General features: G+C 38.8%; 1 protein-coding gene across 2 annotated transcripts in view; it reads right to left on the reverse strand.

Moving 5' to 3' along the window:
* Positions 1–19028, reverse strand: part of Dtnbp1 (dystrobrevin binding protein 1) — a 115788-nt gene that overhangs the window by 46190 nt on the left and 50570 nt on the right. For both annotated transcript variants that reach the window (XM_027948187.3, XM_027948188.3), the window contains exon 7: positions 7295–7317. In XM_027948187.3, the coding sequence (XP_027803988.3) occupies positions 7295–7317 (23 nt within the window). The remainder of the gene's footprint in view (positions 1–7294; positions 7318–19028) is intronic.

Consider the following 19028-nt stretch of genomic DNA (forward strand, 5'->3'; position numbering starts at 1 on the left):
CTGGAAAAGAGCTTCACCATTTCTTAAGCTAAAAAATCATACAGTCCAGAAATTCTTATCCATACACTCAGAAGAAATGAAAATACAAATCTACACAAATCTCGCACAGAAATATGTATAGCAGCATTAGTCACAAAAGCCTAACCCTGGAAATAATCCAAATGTCCATCAACTGGTGCAGGGATAAACAAAATGTGGTATAGTCATTTGATGAAATATTAGTTCATCAATAAAAAGAAACAATCTACCAAATCGGCATCTTTCTTCCCAGTCTACCATGGCCTTTGTTAAAATCTTTTTAAAATAGCTTTCAACTAATCTTTATCTACCTATCTATCTACTTATTCATTTATCAATGAGACTGGTTCTTGCTTGTCACCCAGGATGGTCATGGGTAGGTTTAAGTGACGCTTCTGCCTCAGTTTCTGAGCATCTGGGATTTCTGAGATAACAGGTATACACAACCATGTCTGGCTAGAACTTGTTTCTTTCTTGTTTTAAAGGTAATCCCTTCTCCTTCTCCCCCCCCCCCCTTTTTTTTTTTTTTGAATAGCACAGAAATCAAAACATAAGCATAGAACATAGTATATACTGTATAGACTCACTTGAAATTATTATGTATTTCCTTTTGATGTTTCACAGAATCATATTCTACTTGGGAAGCCATAATCCTGAGATCCAGAAACACTATGAAATTTTAACTAAATAGATTGCATTTTATGTTCAGTATTAATAAATGCCTAATTACTTTAAATGCTTTTAAAGCATCATTTGTGCAACTATATAATATTTGATCCAATTCAGTCATCCCTGAGTATCCATTATAAACTTCCCCCTAGTTTGTTTTCTACTTTTCCCTTGGCATGGTGGTAGAGTCCAACCTAGAACCTCGTGTATGTCAAGCAAGCAATGTACCAATAGCCTGCAGTCCTAGCCCTGGTTTTTACCTTTTGTACATTTAATTAATTAATTTAGCAACAACCAGGAGTTTATTAGAAAAGTGAGGATAAGGTACAGTATAGCACTGCAGGGACCCACACCAAGGACCCTTCAGAGTCCGGGGTTTTAAGAGTTTTGGGTTCCTTGGGTCTTGCCTTAGTTTCCCATCTCCCCACTCCCTTAATTACCCTTTGTATGGTTCTCAGTATATTTTGTGAGGGTCATGAGGACCTGGTCACATGGGGTATGTGAGACAATCTTGAAAGGATAGTTCCCTTCAGAGGTTATAATGAACTGTGACTGGGAGAGTTTTGGCATATGGGTTCCCATTTTTTAGATGTCTCTTTTGATAAGGGTCCTGTCCTGTGACCTATGGACTCTATTTGATGTACATGTGATGTCCTCCCTGTAAGTTACCACCCTTCATTGTCCTTCCCGCCACCCCCACCTGCCCAGGGCTAACTACCTACCATTCCTCCCCTGAAGCACTTGGGTCCTTAAATTTTTTTTAGGGTAACTGGGCATTGACTCATTCTGGCTGCTTCTGGCTGAGAGAAGGAAATATTAGGGGAAGGTGATCTGAAGCCCTTGCTGTCAGGTGGGGCATGGGCAGTTAAGGGTATTTAGCCTCAGAGTGAGAGGTAGGTCCGTGGCAAGTATCAGGAAGAAGAGATCCTAACTAAGGCTCCCCAGTGGTAACTGGCAGGCAATTTGACAAGGTGTACACGGGGCAGGGATCATGGATTTCAAAGGTTTGGTTCATGATTGGCTAGCTCCATTGCTCTTGTTTGAGGTGAGGCAGAACATCATGGCAGAGTGTGGTGGAGAGAAGGGTGTGGCAACCAGGAAGGAGAGAGTTTTTTTTTTTTTTTTTAAATATCATCCTTTGTCAATTTTGTGTATAATATTAATAATATACACAATCTATGTAATCAATTAATATAGGAATTCATTTATGATATGTGAATATGCATATCTAGGGGTACATGTTAAAAAATTTGCTCATCATTGGGGTACATGATCAAAGGAACTTAGTAATGGTTACAAATGTGAAAAAGAAGTGGGAAAACCCAAAGGGTTTCAGGGTAACAATATCAGATTGGCATATTAGGGTGAGTTTTCTAGGATCAGATAGAAGATAAATTAAAGAAAAAACAGGTCTAAAATAAAAGAGGTTAGTTGAACCAGAGGTGGTGGTTCATCACTACTTCCAGCAACTCAGGAGGTTGAAGCAAGGAAGACTCAAGCTCGAGGCCAGCCTGAACAACTTAGTGAGATCCTGTCTCAAACTAAAAAGAGCTGGGGATGTAGCTCAGTGGTAGAAGACTTGTCTAGTTTGTGTGAGACCCTGGGTTCAATTCCCAGGACCACAAAAAACAAAAATAACCCCCACCCCCCAAATCCCCACAATACCCCTAGATTCTAGTTTTCTTCCCTACTTCTGTTGTTTTGCATGCTCACACCTGTCTATAGATACCACTGGTCCAAAGGCTGTGCATCATTTGTCCTCTGCCTACATGTCCAACTTCATCCCTCACCACTTCACCCCACACACCATATGTTTCAGCCATGAAAAATTATTTGTAGTTCCTTCAGCAAACTAAATTTTCACTTGAATTCTTGAAATAAAAAGAAACATCTCTGCATCTATGCAATTGCTCTTTCCTCTTTCTTGAATTTCCTTATTATCCTTTGCAGCTTGTGAGTACACATCATTCAGATCAAGTGTCCTTGCTTCTCTCTAGTTGATTACTTCCACCTTCATGTGCTTATTTCTGTTATCCCTAGATTATAATCAATTGTATATTGGGAATTGTTCCAACTATCAGACCTCAAACTGAAATTCCTTCTTGGGCCACAAGTTCAGGAATTCCTTGATGAAATTCCTCTTCTACCTTGACATTGAAAGTGTTCTGATGGTCTGGTCAGGCCTCTTCTGTTCATGGCCCATCATGTCAATGATGCTCTTTTTGGCATCCATGACTACTGTGCCCTGGAGGGCCATCATTTATGCTCTTCTCATCTCCCAACTCTATGTTAACTAAGGCATATTGTTTTTTTATTTCTAGTTTTGAGCCTAGACCTGAAAATTCAAACTATCTTTCCTTACATGGATTCTCTCCAAATTTACTTCAATCCTGCAAGTCAACTTTTACCTATTTTATCAACTAGCTTTGCCCCTCTCAGGGAAACGAACATCTCTGGATCCTCTCCATATGACTTAATTGGATACCATTTCTTTCCATCTTCTTTAAGATCTTGATCAATTCCTTTAACATCTTCAATTTCACCTTCTCCCTTGACCTTGAGCCTGGTCTATCTCAGATTACAATTTCATTTCTTTCCATTCACCAAAGAACAGTTAGTTCACATCCTCTTTATCTCTTAATTTTCCCTTCAGCAATATAATCTGGATGCTCCCTTTACAAACAGCCCTTTCCCATCACCAATTACCTATTCACTGTCAAATATAGTGGGATCTCCCCATTCTGCTCAATTTCTTTGAGAAACTTCTAATAGTGATTTCTACTTCTCTTTTTTTAAACTTTCTTTTCTCTGGGTTTCCTTGTCATTAGGTCTATTTCTTAGACCCTGCTGGTCCTGTTTATCCAAAGGTTTTGTTTTCCAGAGCCAAACCTTACACATGATTATACAGTAATAGGCTGGCCTTCGCTGCCTCTCCCCAATGCTCTCATGATCGTGTTCACTGTGATGGTGACCTCCTAACTCTTTCATGTGTGCACTCTGTTAGCCACATTTCTGACATGTTCAGGTAATTTTACACTGAGTATCAGAGCACAATGACTCTTCTTATGTGATACAACTGGTCCCCTCTTGGCCATTTAACATTTTTTAAATATTTATTTAGTTGTAGATGAACACACAGTATCTTTATTTATTTTTATGTGGTGCTGAGGATCAAACCCAGTACTTCACACATGCGAGGCAAGTGCTTGACCACTGAGCTACAGCCCAGCCCGGCCATTTAACTTTTCAAAAACCAGCTAATACTGGAATCCATTAAAAACATATACAAACACTTTAACTAAAAATATAACCCTAGTTTTATTCACTAATTCTTTGAGCATAGGTCTATAGATTGGAAATTCTTGCATAAGCCATCCACTTGGATGGAAATTTTGGTATTTGTTAAAACAGAGCAGAAATGTAGGATATATCACACAATCTGTGTGCAGTGTCTTTTGAGATTTTTAAAATTATTTTCCCCCAAATATTTTCTAATTCTTGGCTATACCTTTTGAAACAAATTAAAGAACTGTTTACCTATTAAGTTTTCCAAAGCAGCCAACTTCATTTTATTATAGTTCTTCATAGCACTGAAGTTTCATTGTTTTATATAATATTCAATTAAACTGCATATTACAATAACAACTAGCATGAATAACTCTGTTAGCCAACACCACTCACACTGGGTTAGCATTCAAATGAATTAGTAGAGATGAGTATCCGGGAGTACAGGCCAGTAGCCTGCCAGGCACAAGCACTCAGCCCACTGCAGGTCCCAGGTGGTATGTCATACAGAGAAAATGGAGAATGATAGTTAATTTGGCAAGGTATCTATGTGAAGGCAAAAAGAGCAAATGTACAGAGTAAGAATAATACCCAGTCCTAGATCTCCTTACCTCTGCACCTTCCAGTGGCATAATATTTCTAGACTTCTACTTTGAAAATGTTAAGGAAATTTTTAAAGTTTATACATGAAATTACAATCTATTTTAAAAACTGCAATGGGAAAATGATTAATAATCCCTGAATGAAAGACATGTCTACTCATGGCCAATTTCCAATGTCTTTAGGGCTATGAAAAACTTCTTAATTTATGCTTACAATGATAGGATTCCTTCCCCAGTGGAAACAAAATTAGGACTTTTAAGATTCTACTCTCCTAGGAAAAAGAGAAGTGGGGGCAGGATCTCATGTAAATCCAAGGGAGATCAGTTGAGAGGAAAGGGATCAATGAGTGGTAGGGAGGGAAGTGCTGGGGAGTGATACTGACCAAATTATATTGTTATAGAGTGTGCATGTACAAATATGTAACAATAAATCCCATCATTATGTACAATTATAATGTCCCAATAAAAAATGCAGAAGAAAAATAAGATCCTGTTCTCCTTTTTCTATGGTCTAATATTCAAGTGATTGTCACTAAACAAAGTTCAAAGGAATGTGATATTTGAGGAACAGAGAAAACTTTCCTATTACCAGCAGTACAAAACAACTGATTTTAATAATACTGTAAAGATCTGCCTTAAGTAGAAGTGAAAGGTCGAATACACTCAATTCACCACAATGAAGTACAGAAGTGGGTCCAAAAGTTGGTGAATAATACTCATCTGTATTACTAACTTTCAGGGTTTTTAGTTTTGTGATTTGGACCCCCAAACTTTCCCAACTTAGAAAAGGCCTTCTAAATAAAAGTCAAAGAAAGCAAATGGAGGAAGTAACATCCGAAACCCAAGAAGAAAAACAAAGGCAACATTCAAAAAATAAGAAATTATAACAATATGTTTAAATGAATTTTTAAACATTTTTTTTCCTCTACAAATAATTTGGAAGTACAATTTCTGGCTATTAGCTTACTCATGCTTTTGAAATATTAGCAAAACACTCAAGAAGAAATTGTTATTGTTGTTGTTTTAGACAGGGTCTTGCCACATTGCCCAGGTTGGTCTTGAACTTCTGGGTTCAAGTGGTCCTCCTGCCTCAGCCTCCAAGCAACTGGGATTAGGAGTGTGCAGCTCTTACTTGGCACATGTTACCACATGTACTAGCTATAGTTAAAAGAGAATATCAAAACCATTTGTGCACAGCAAAAAAGCAAATGATTTTTTAATGACATTAAAACTAAAAATCTAGATATGATGTAATCCTTAATTTAGGGTTTGCTCAAATTTGAGAGCTGAAATTAGTATGTGGGTGGCTCTGATGCACTGTTAAATGTTGTACATAATTAGGGATGTGCATATAAACAAGATATTTCAGCCTAAATTGAATTATTCTATTAAGTAACATGCAATACTACCTAACCTTTTGTAAACTGCTGGTCTCTTTTGTGAATATCTTCATACTAAAAAAAGAATGATTCAGCTCTGAAATGCAAGTAAAACTGACATTTTACATAATGTATGTCCCTGCCTGTCTTTTAATATTAACTTGATTTTTCTATCCCTTAACATTATGTAAGAAGATGCTAGTCAACCAAAAGAAAAAGAGGAAAAGGAGAAATTTATGAGGATTTCAAATCTTAAAATAATGTCCATGAGTGGTGGCTCATGAATTGAATAAGCACCATGATAACCATGATAATACATTTTATCACATGATTGTCTAATATTACTTTCAACAAACTGGCCCCAAGCTTAATCATTTACTACAGCTGCAGTGGTTTTGTGGGTCAAAACAAGTCTGTTCAACAATAGCCATCATAGAATAAGTCTTTATACCTTTTACCTTGGGGCTTAGTCATTTTTCTAAAACATCTCAACAGATTAGACACATTGATAATTCAACTATAAATGATATGCTGGAAAATCTTTAATCATTCGGCAAATCTAAAGGTCAATGCTAGTTTATGTGAAATATAATAAGCATGAAATCAATCTGAAGTGATTTTAAAAGTAATTCCATGTTCCTGAAATGAACATCTCTGAGAACAGTGATTTCTATTATTTAATTGATAATGAATAATTGAAAAACAGAAACTGGAAGGGCCCAGAGCCGCTGGAGAGTTTGTAGTTTTCTGTGCTTCATTAGGGTTTCTCTATGACCAGTAAGGGTCAAAATGACCAAGAATTATTGTCCAGCATCCCTCCTTCAAAAGTTCCTTGAAATCAAAAGGTACTGCTAGGCTGCTTTCTGAATCTCAGAATCGGAGTTTCTAATTGTACAGATGGAGAAGCTGAGCCTGAGAAGGAAAGAGACTCATCAAAGTCACGAGACAGTGTCATTTCAGGACCCAGCCCTGAAAGCCTCGTTAAGCGACTGCAGGGGCCACTGCAGGGCACACGTCTGGTCTTCCTCACTATCCCTTCTCCATTATACCCAGACTTTGCACAACAGAAACCAGTATCTTCTGAAACTATGATTCTCAACAACCTCAAAGCTGGCAACGTGTCTTCCTAATACTGTTTATAACAGTCACAGCAGAAACTCTCACTATCAAGACCACTTGTGATTAAATAAAACCTATGAAAACAGGATTAAGCAAACTTCTTTTTGATGAAAACTGTTTGATTTAAAAGAAATGAGTTCTTTTCATCATCATCAAGAGAGAACATCTGACATCAATTAATTCTCAACTATTCTTAAAGCAAAGAATTAAACACAAAATTACCTTTGAAGGTTTCAAGCTCCTTCCTGTAGGAAAAAAAGAAAATGCAAATTTAAAATGATGTATTCCCAGTGGAAATTTCTCTTAACAGTATAATAAAAATTTATGTACTTTAAATACCCAGTTCTGGATGCTCACACATCTATTGTGCTTTACTAAAATTACCAATACCATTGGCCTAAAGCAACTATTTTCAGTTATTACCTATTAATGGCTCAAAAATTCTACCAAAATTCACTGTTAAAACACAAGAATGAAGAACATTGTAATGTCAGCTATGAACCATCTTACATATACAAGAATCAATTTATACAAGCACTTAATACAATTTTGCTTTCACTTGTAAATACTTTTAAGGTCTTTAATTTAAGATTATCCTTTATTAATAGCAAAGGAGAAGCACACATCAAAGGATTGAAGCCCATGGCTCTTCCTGTCACAAAAGGGCCAAACCTCCGGGAATCTTTTGGTTTGTTTTTGTCAATGTCAATTAAGGATGCTGAAATATAACATCTCCTGAGGAAATACAGAGCAGAGGAAAATAGATGATGGATCATAAAATAAACATCCTGTGACAAGCCAAAGCAAGTTGTTTTCAGGTTTTCTCTTATAACTTTGTAATTATGTATTTTCCTCATTACCAGTTCTAATATAGGTAAGTTTCTTTATTATTCTGGGGCTGGGGTTGTGGCTCAGTGGTAGAGTGTTTGCCTAGCATGTTCAAGGACCTGGTTTCTGATCCTCAGCACCACATACAAATAAATAAAATAAAGGTATTGTATACAACTGCAACTAAAAAATAAATATTTTTTAAAAGACTTGTTATTCCAAACTACAAGACATTTATCATTTATTTGCACTCTAGGTTTTACAAGAAACATAGAGATGTTTTGAATTCTCAAATCAGAATTCAACATTCTTGTTTACAATACCTCTCATGTTCCAAAAGAGTTTGCTACAAGTAACAGCTGTCAGGCAGGACTGGCAAGCTGCCCACCTAAAGGCCAGGCAGACACTGTTCCTGCAACAGTTGAAGTGAATGTTCTTAAATCAGATGGTCACCCCACTCTTCTTTTTCTAAAAATGCCCACTTTGTAAAATACTTCATCACCAGAATTCATAAACTATGCAACAGAATATAATTTTCACTCCTATCTTTTCAAAAAACAGCATTTTCCCCTTCAGCCAATGATTAACTTTATTCTTAACTTCCTTCCCCCCACACCTTCTCCTTTGGTTTTTCAGTACCAGGCACTGAACCCAGCCTGTTCTACCCCTGAGCTACATCCCCAGCATCCCCCGCCCTTTTTAAAAAATTTACTTTGAGACAGGGTCTTGCTAAGTTGCCTAGGCTGGACTTCAACTTGCCATCCTCCTGCCTCAGCCTCCTGAGTATCTGGGATTTCAGGTGTGTGTCACCATGACAGGCTCAACTTCATTCTTAAAAGCTTAGTTGGATACAAGTTAAAGGTGTCTAATACCTAACACAGCCTCAAGTCATGGGATGAAGGCCAAAATGCATCACAAGAGAATCCTCAAGATGCCTTCATAGAAGCAACTTCAAGGCCACTGATAACAGGGGTGGTGGGAGGTGAAAGAACATGCAATTCAATGTTCTAATTCTTTTTTCTTTGATTACAATCTTTACAATCTTTGATTACAATCTTCTGATTTGCTTCTTTTAGAATGTGATTCTAAGGAAAATTTCTAAAAAGGCATTTCTAGTTAAAAAAAGGAAAACTCAGAATAGTAATTTCACACACACTGGTCTTTCCTTATCACCCACTCCCAAATACCAAAAATCATAAAAGGACACACCCAATCCACCACATGAATTAGTAATTATTCCATAGAGGCACTGCCTCTCCTGGGGAGCTAGCCTGCTTCCCCTCAACCTGCTGCTGCCACCTCTGGTCAACAGGAAGCTGCAATGGGAAGAAGCCAAGCCTGGCCCAGATCTCTTTTATGCATCCTTTTATACATGGCACTGTGCCCCACAACTCCACAACTGGTGGCGGAATCTCCAAGAAACTTCCTTTGAGAGAGTGAATCATTACTGTACTCAATTCCTTAAAAAAAAAGTCTGGTTGAGGTAACGGTGGTACAGATAACAGGTATAAACAAAAATCCCTATGATGAGAATTTAAATGAACTATTAAAAGGAGGCAGCAGCACTAAAAGCGTTGGCATTTCGGTGCACCCCACCATTTGTTTTTTTTTTTTTTTTTTTTAACAGTAACAAGCACTTTGAAATATGGAAGCTATAAGGGAAGGGAGGGAAAGGCATAGCCAGCAGTGAATTTGAAGGCATGGGACATCAAAAGGTGCAGGCTACATTTAGGAAATGCTTCAGAATAGTAGTAGCAGTATTTGAGCAAGGATTTGTCTGAGCGAAACTTCAGATCAGCAGACTGAATGAAGTAAAGACAGTTCCAATAAAAAGGCAGAGGGTTAGCCAGATGTGATGTGCACACCTGTAATCCCAGTGGCTCAGGAGCTGAGCTTGGGTGGGTTCGAGGACAACTTCAGATACTAAGCAAGGCCATAAGCAACTTAGGGACATCTGACCCAAAATAATAAATAAATAAATAAATTTAAAAAGGGCTGAGAATATAGCTCAGTGGTAAAGTACTCTTGGGTTTAATCCCTAGTACAAAAAAAAAAAAAAGAAAAGAAAAGAAAGAAAGAAAAAAAATAGAGTGGGGTGGAGGTTCTCATTGCCAGTCTATGAGGTTTGGTTTTTATTTTTAGTAGAATAACATGGGCAAAGACATGCTTTATAAAGCAAGAACATTTTAGCAGTGATGCATAGATGTACTGGCAAGGGAGAGAATAAAAGCAGGGAGCACTCAGAAAACTATCTGGATTTACAGAAAAGCTGATTCATGACTGACAAGAGCAGCATAAGCAGCAATGGCAAAGAACTGGGAGGGCTTGAGAATGCAGAGGAGACACAAGAGCCGTGGCACTGGATGAAACAGAGGTAAGTAGAGGAAGGAGGTGGACGTGAGGGTTCTAGTCTGGATCATCAAGAAGAGATTTCAGAGGGGAGTGCACACATCAGTTTGCGACATCTGCTGAAATCACCTGGAAGGCTGGAAGCCTAAGTCCAGCAATGCTGCATAGATTCCCATCTCCTTTAGCCTACTCAAGGATTCTGCTCCTACAGATTCCTTTTTCCCCACTCTTGTTAAACAAAACTTATGGGAGGGCACTATTTTGGACTGAACTCCTGCACTAGGCCCCAAAAGACCAGATCGAACCAAAATGGAGTTACTCATGCTAAGTGCTACATAATTAAACAGAAGCTTTACGAATAAAGTTCCTAAACCAGACCAGTTTTTCCTGGAAATAGGAAATTCCATTGCTATAGATGGATATAGTTTAAGCGTGTCCCCCAAGGGTTCATGTGGTGGAAGCTTGGTACCAGTCAGTATTTCAGTTTTTTATTGCTGGGATCAAATACCAAATAAAAACAAATTAGGGGAGGAAAGTTTATTTTGGTTCATGGTTTCAGAAGTTCAGTTCATGGTCCCCGGACTTGATCAGCTTTGGACCTGAGGTAAGGTAGAACACCATGGCAGACGAGCATGGTGGAGGAAAGCTGCTCTGTTCATGACAGCCAGGAAGGAGAAACAACTCTGCTCACCAGGGACAAAATATAAACCCCAAAGGCACCTGACCAGTGACCTACTTCCTCAAGCCACACCCTATCTGCCTAAGTTACCACCCAGTTGATTCATTCAAGTGGATTAATCCACTGATTTGGTCACAGCTCTAATCAGCTTACAGCTCTCATCATTTCACCTCTCAACATTCTTGCATTGTTTCACAAATGATCTTTTGGGGGACACGACATATCCAAACCATAACATAATAAGGAAGCCCCATCTACGGTAACCCTTACAAAAAAAGTAACTTGATATTAATTACTATGGTTTGAATATTGTTTTTCCCCACCAAAACTCATGTTGAGCTTTATTCCTCAATGCAACACTGCTAGGAAGTTGGGCTAGTGGGAGGTGTTTGGGGTCCTGTGGATGGAGTTCTCATGATTAGATTAATGCCACCTTGTAGGAGTAAGTTCCCACAGGACCAGATGAGTGACTGCAAGGGGACACTGTATGAAACAAGGCTGTTTCTGTCTTTTCTTAACACACATTTCCTTGCCCACACACTTTTCTCCCACACACGGAGCAGCAAGACACCTTCAGGGATCAGATGTAGCCAAGCAGCTGAAGACTTCTCACCTCCAGAATTGTGAACTACATAAACTTCTTTATAAATTACCCTCTCCGGTATTTTGTTATACTAATAGAAAATGAACTGATATATTAACCAATCAGCTTTTTTCCCTCTTCTGCTACTGCCTAGTAGGAACTCTCATTCTGTTCTGCAGAAGGGAGCTGCCCCAATTCAATCCTGATGAGTGAATGTCAATTAGATCTACAACTAATGTGGCCACTTTGTCTTTTGACAGTTCTAGTATCCATATGAAAGGACCTGAAGGAGATTTCTGTGACCCTGAGACCCCTCAAGAAGCACAGGGAAGGTGCCACTGACATCCTCTCAGGGTCCTCCGTCTTTTTTATCTAGATGTTGAAAGTTCCTTCCAGGTCTGAAACTCTGCTCTCTTTTCCTCTCTGAATTTGGGGGCACCAAAGGTTTGTGCTGTGAGAGAGCACCTGAAATTTTGGGTTTGTGGTGGCTAAGAAGCCAGTGACTGGAGCTGTAGTTCTAAAGGTAACCGGACAGCAGACACAATAACTGGTTATTGCTGCAGAGGATGTAAATTCAGGCCTTTGGAATTCGCTGGGATTTAAGGTTTTCTCCTCTTGGTTTCTTCTCTTCTTTGCTCTGAGGTAAGAGAAATCATTGGCCAAGTGGGGCAAGGGATCTCAGCAACAGAAACACTGCTTGACTGACAGGCATAGGTCAGGCACTTAGAAGCTATGAGAGTGGTCACCACCAAAAATAAACCTCCCATGAGAGCACGGGCTGGTCACTGCATGGGCTGGCTGAGTAAGGTCACCGTCACACTGAAGCAAGTCTGTGCAGCACAGGACACTGGGAAAGCATCACATGACCCAACCCTGTGAGGTTTCCCTCTTAGGCTTTTATCTCAGCTGTGGAAGACCCAAGATACATGTAAAAATGGAATCTTCAATGTCCCAGAATCTTATCTCCTCCTTCTAGTCCACCTGCTCTTTTCAGGTATGAGAATCATGGCCCTGGAAACTGTAAATATTGACACAAATCGCAAAATCTGACTAAAGAGTTAGTTTAGAATTATAATGGTCTTTATGTGGAACATTCCATATGAACATGACTGTTCACCTAAGATCTACACCTAGATCCCAAGCCTCCAGGACTGTTGAAAGAATGGATTCCTTCCCTTTTCCCCAGCTACTGGGCATTGAACTCAGGGATGCTCTACCACTGAGCTACACCACAGCCCTTTTTATTTTTGAGACAGGGTCTTACTAAATTGCCCAGGCTGGCCTCAACCTTGAGATCCTCCTGCCTTAGTCTCCTGAGTAGTTGGGATCAAAGCTAATATGCCATCGCAGGGCACAAAGGACCTTTTGAAAAGCCATTCCTGAAGTGTTTCCCATTAACACTGAACAGTTCTAGACCTGCAGGAAAAAGAAAGATGAGTCTCACTGGTTTTAAATTTCACTGGGAAGCCCTTTTCTTAAGGCACTCTGGCTTCCAACAAACTGATGACATTCCCCAGGCCAACAGTCATAAAAAGACAAAAGATGGGAAGCTGCAGAACTGGCTGAACTAGTAATCACAGCAGAACATTTCCAGGGACCTTCAAAAACTAGATAAGAAACAAAAGGCTTCCAAATTAACAGCCTGCAATCACAGCAGCTCCACGGTAACTAGCAACCTAGAATGATCTCTGAGCCAACATCAGGAACCTCTCTAGCATTTGAATCCTAAAACAGAAGTTTAACCTGTACATGTGACTCATGACTTTTTCCCCCTCTGAAAAAACATTTCTATTTGCTATGTGATACAACTTGGGTCAACTTATGGGACAGGGACTTTATTATACCTAAGGTAAAAAGTCCAACGCTAATGGAGATTTGACTCTGGAATTTCCTGACCCCTCTAAGCCAGATCTATGTATTTCGTGTTTTGTTCTGAACACAGAGGAGGAGGATGGTCCACAAAATGCTCCTGATGTAACCGAAGTGCCCAAAGGCTCATAGGCCACATCCAGTACTGATACTGGAGCAAGAACAAGTGCAGAGCTCACTAAAATTCAAACAGACCCCACTAAGACTTTCCAAATTACCTCAGTGCCCATTAAAGCCTGAGGCCATATAAGGGTTTTGTGCCAATAACAGAAGACTTACTTGCTCAGAGATTAATTATTCCAAATACCAGCTAGCTCTTGTGACACCCCTGCTTTACCTGTGTAGATGGGGATAGTGATCTGTTCAGGATCTCAGAGCCATTAAGAGGACAGTCATTTCCCATTTCCAGTGTCTCCAAACCCTGATACTCTTTGGGCGCAGGTTCCCCTAGATTCTGAAAAGTTTACAGTGGTAGACCTCTGTGTAGCCTTCTTTAGCACTCCAGCTGGCCCAGCTTGCTGTCACTGGCATAATAAACAGTATATGTGGACCGTCATGCCACACGAGTTCACGGATGCCCCTCTTGTTCTCTCAAGTGCTCCATCAAGACAAGAACACCCTTCAGTCCCCTAAAAGTGTGCCTCTCCTGCTCTATAGGGATGACCTCTTATTTTGTTCACCCACTGAGGAAGCATTCCCGCAGACTCCCTTTATTTATTACAACAGCTAGCAGAAAGTGATAGGAGGCCATCTAAGACAAATTACAAGTGCAGTATTCCTTATCTGAAATGCTTGGGACCAGAAGTACTTCAGATTTCAGAGTTTTTTGGATTGGGGGATATTTCCACAGGCTTTACTGCTGAGGATCTGCAATCCAAAACATCCCCACATTCAAAACATTTCAATTGGTGATACAAAATTTGTCAAAGCTCCTGTGTATTCTGACCTTAGATGTCAATGTTTATCTCCACATCCTGAATGCAGTACAAAAAGTCTTCTCAATTCTGAATTTACTGAACATTTTTCTATAAGCAGAGTAACCTTTTATGAACCCCCTTCCCTCTGCCTCCCCATCTCTACTGAAGTGCTACATTTAGCATTCTCAACCTTGATACTCCGTAGCCACACCTGATCAATTTGAAGCACATAACTCTAACATGGTTACCTTGGAATTGCAGTCCCCCTTCATCTGGATTTGCAAGACATTCCTTTACAAAATCCTGGTTTGATCCCTTGTGTGGATGAATCTTATATTAGTGATCTCAAGAGGCAGAAAATTTTTGTGCTGGATACAGTCATCACATAATACAATTTCATTAAAAATGGAAAAATGCCCTATCTCAATCATACTCAGAAGGCAGAACTTTACACTCTTTACCCAGACCCACATTTTACTTAAACAGTCTGTCAACATTCACATAGTCACTGTGTCTTTTCTTTCTTTTTTTTTTTTAAATAATTTTTATTGTTGGTTGTTCAAAACATTACATAGTTCTTGATATATCATATTTCACATTTTGATTCAAGTGGGTTATGAACTCCCATTTTTACCCCGTATACAGATTGCAGAATCACATCGGTTACACATCCACTGATTTACATATGTGTCTTTTCAATGCTTTGGAAGCAAAGGTCTCCTCAGCTCTGCAGGTGCACCAATAAAAAAGGCCCACTAGTTGATGAGTGACTTTCTGGCGGTTATAAAAACAGAGGCTCACACAAAGACAACTGAGCCAAATATCAGGGCAACACTCTAGCTGACTTTCACACCACAAAAGGTTGGTGGTCTGACAGTTCAAAACTGCTTTGTTCTGAGTCAAACTATATGTGTCTTGACCAGACAAACTCCATTTTACCCCCAGACTCCATTTCATATAAGAAATGCTTCACCCATGAGAAAACTCGCCTCTGCTACCTTCTGATAAGCACATCCTGTTTGGCAACACATGTCAGTTAAAAAATGTTTCTGTTATTCTTGTACAACATATTATTAAGAAATGCATTTGTAAGATGTTCCGGGGCAGTGTACTGAACTCTGAACTGGGTCATTCTGACCCACTTCCTACATTGCTATGGTTTGACTTACTGGTAGCTTATGGTTTTGGGCTATAAGAGATATCCAATCTTCAGCAAGAGGTCGAGGTGTGCAGAGGTAACTTGTTTGCTGCCCCTTGATCCACCGGTGAAAGTACCATGCCCTGCTTTAAGACTGACCCAGTGATTTATCGACAATTGGGCAACCTTCTATTTGCCTTCCAAGGGCCTTTAATTATCACTGTGTTTAAATGAAAGACTGTTTTTTCACAGTCACCTGTAATCCTACTTTGATCAAATGCGTAAAATTATTTTGACAGTTTTGACAAACTTTTCCAAATCAAATTAACTTTTAAAAATTTTCTTTTTCTCTGGGCACTGAACCCAGGACCTCATGCATGTTAAGCATATGCTCTACACTGAGCTACGTACATCCCAAGAATTCTCGAATCCTAAATTAAATCTTTTTGACCTCAAGTTCACTTTGGGATTTTTCAGATGGTTCCATGAAAAGCTTGAAAGATGTCTCTCTCACCTTGTAAAAGAGAGATATTAAACTAATTATGTTCAATTACATGATGCCAGATCTTCTTTAAGTTATATTTATGGGTGTGGTTATTGATATGAGTGTTCCAAAAATTGTATGAGATTCTTAGAAATCTAATATGCTATCAGCTTTAATCTTAGTTTTCATGTTAAAACGGTTAGTGATATAGAAATAACCAAATTTGCTTATTAATTGACGATTATAATGAACTCACCAGATTTTTAGCCATGGCCATTCTGTGTCTTTAGCACCCTTACCCATTGTTTCAATTCTCTTCTAAAAACATTAACTAATAGAAATAGTTCAAAGATTGTTGCCTCTTCAAGAAGATTCATGGAAATAAGTCTGATAAGTACTCTTAAATAGAAGTTTCTAATAACTCTAAGGTCATATCAATAGACCATGTGAAAATCTTTATGATTCTAAGAAGATAATGATGACTTCATGAAACTTCTAAACAAGATCAAAAACAATAAGAATTCATACAAGAAACCAAATGTTGCAGATCACTTTTTAAATAACTTTTATTTTCTCTAATATTTTGTTTCAAGATTTAGAGAAACATTTTTTTCTTCTAAGCAGCTATAGCTTATGGCAATTTGGTAAAGTATACTTCTGTGAACAAAAAATTCAAACATTTGCTGTTATTCCCTATTTGGTTCTTCCTTTTTTTTTTGTACTGAGGATTAAACCCAGGAGCAATTTACCACTGAACTACATCCCCAGTCCTTTTTATTTTTTATTTTGAGACAGGGTCTTGCTAAGTTGTTTAAAATTTGGCTAAATTGCTAAGGCTGGCCTTGAACTTGCAATCCTTCAGCCTCAGCCTCCTAAATAGACCACTGGTATTCCAGGCATGTGCCACCACATTTAGCTGGTTTCTCCATAATGGAAACTACTCATGAATATGTATATTTTTATGGCAATAATAGTTACTTGCACAAATCCAATAAGAATCTGGTTCCCTCCCCCGTTTTTAACAGTATACAATTGGAAATATTGGTTTGGTTTCCTAGTCTTAAGAGTCCAATCTGAGATTCCTTATCAAAAGTTCCACTAAGGCCTGTCTTGGTGGCACACACCTTAATCCCACCAACTCAGGAAGCTGAAGCAGGAGGATCACAAGTTCAAAGCCAGCCTCAGCCACTTAGTGAAGCCTTAAGCAACTTAGTGAGCGCTTATCTCAAAAAACAAAACAAACAAACAAAAAATGGTGAGGGGTGGCTGGGAATGTGGCTTAGTGGTTAAGTGCCCCTGGGTTTAACCACCGGTTACCCGCCACACCCCCACCCCACCCCACCCCCCGCCAAAAAAAGTTCCTGGGGTGAATTCAGTGATATTATGCTTGCATAGCACATGCAAAGCTCTGAGTTCTATCCTAAGCACTGCAGAAAAGAAAACAATAGAAAAGAAAATTCTAGCAATGCAAACTTAAAAATGAGACTATGTGGTTAATCCCTATTCTTTCTGAACTTATATAAATAATCATGTCATATTTGATAAAACTAAACTTATTTTACAAACAAATTAGTATTACTTTGATTATTTTTGGTAAAAATGTAGATGACAGAGTAAAAAACTATGTTTCAGAATAAATACCACAGTACATCTGTTACTAGACTGTGGATAGAATCAGACCAACACTCAGCAAATTATGATGAAGCACTGTGGATGAAGAATGACTAAGAGCACATGTTTTTTCAAAGAAGATCTTGTGTAATTATAGAGTATGCCCCTGAAGATGTCTTGTGATTTTCAGAACCAAATTTCCAACACACCTTTATTCTTACTGATGTACTGAAAATGTTCAGTGACCAGCCATGGCAACAAACTGACTAGAAATTTTTTTTATTATTGAAACTATTAAAATAATTTATATTACCTGTATATTGCTGATGTTTTCAAATTAAAAATTTTAATTGGCTAACCAGTTTTCTAAAAAAAAAAAAAGAATTCCCACCACTCATTATTGTCTAATCAATGGTCTATGACTTCTCAGCACTCTGGTCTTGCCCTGCCACCTAAAACTGAGCATCCTTCAGGCTTGATGTGTTTGTGGTTGAGGGTACAAGGAGGATTTCTAACACTCACCATTTACCCCACTACAAACATAATCCTGGTCGACTGTCACCACTACTGACAACCACTGCCACTCCATCCTGACAACGAACCTCACAATCAATGCAGGTGACAGAAGCAAAATCCTATTCACACTCCAGGGAACCCAAACCCAGTGCACAGAGGGTTTTGTGTGGGGATGACAAAGGTACAAGCAGGTCTCTGAAGTCTGGTTTGCTCTAACACTGCTGCTTCCTGGCTCTGCAACTCCTGGTAACTTATTCAATCTCTTCTAGTCTTGTTTTCTTATTAGTAGAGAAGAGTGTACACCTCCTCAAATGGTCATTCTGATGATTCTATGAATCAATTTAGATTAAGATTTTTAAGCACTGTGTCTGGTACATATTAAGTACTCAGTAAATCATCATAACTTAATTTTTCTTGAAGATGATGAGAAATCTTAATCATATCTACATTTTAGAAAAAAATGAATATCTTAAAAGTATATAAATAAACTGGGGGACAGGACTGTAGACAGGGAGACTAATTGGGAGACTATCACTATAACTGAGGCTGTAAACATGTGGACCTGCACTCAGAAAGGAGCAGCAAAGACAGAGAGCAAGAACAGAATCATGGACAGAGAACTAAAGAGAGATGACAGGAGAGCAAGAAAGGGGTTATGATTGTTAGGCTTATGAGCTGAGTACATTGGTAAGAGGCAGGGTCTCATTGAGATAGGATAGCAATTTGGTAAAGTATACTTCTGTGGAAGATAATCTAGGGCTTGGTGCTCTTGGGCTGTCAGGAAACCCAAGTAGAGGCCTCTGGATGGCAGTTGGTTCTGATGGTAAAAAGATACTCAACCTGAAGACAGTGATTTGATATCGACTGCCATCTGGATAGAAGATAATCAAGGGTGCAGGAGAGCTTACCTAGGGTGGGCATGTAGGATGGAAGGAGGCAATAACCAAGACCATAGTCCAAGAGAATATCAAATACAGGAGCA

The sequence above is a fragment of the Marmota flaviventris genome, chromosome 6 (assembly GCF_047511675.1).
Source record: "Marmota flaviventris isolate mMarFla1 chromosome 6, mMarFla1.hap1, whole genome shotgun sequence".
Lineage (NCBI taxonomy): Eukaryota > Metazoa > Chordata > Mammalia > Rodentia > Sciuridae > Marmota > Marmota flaviventris.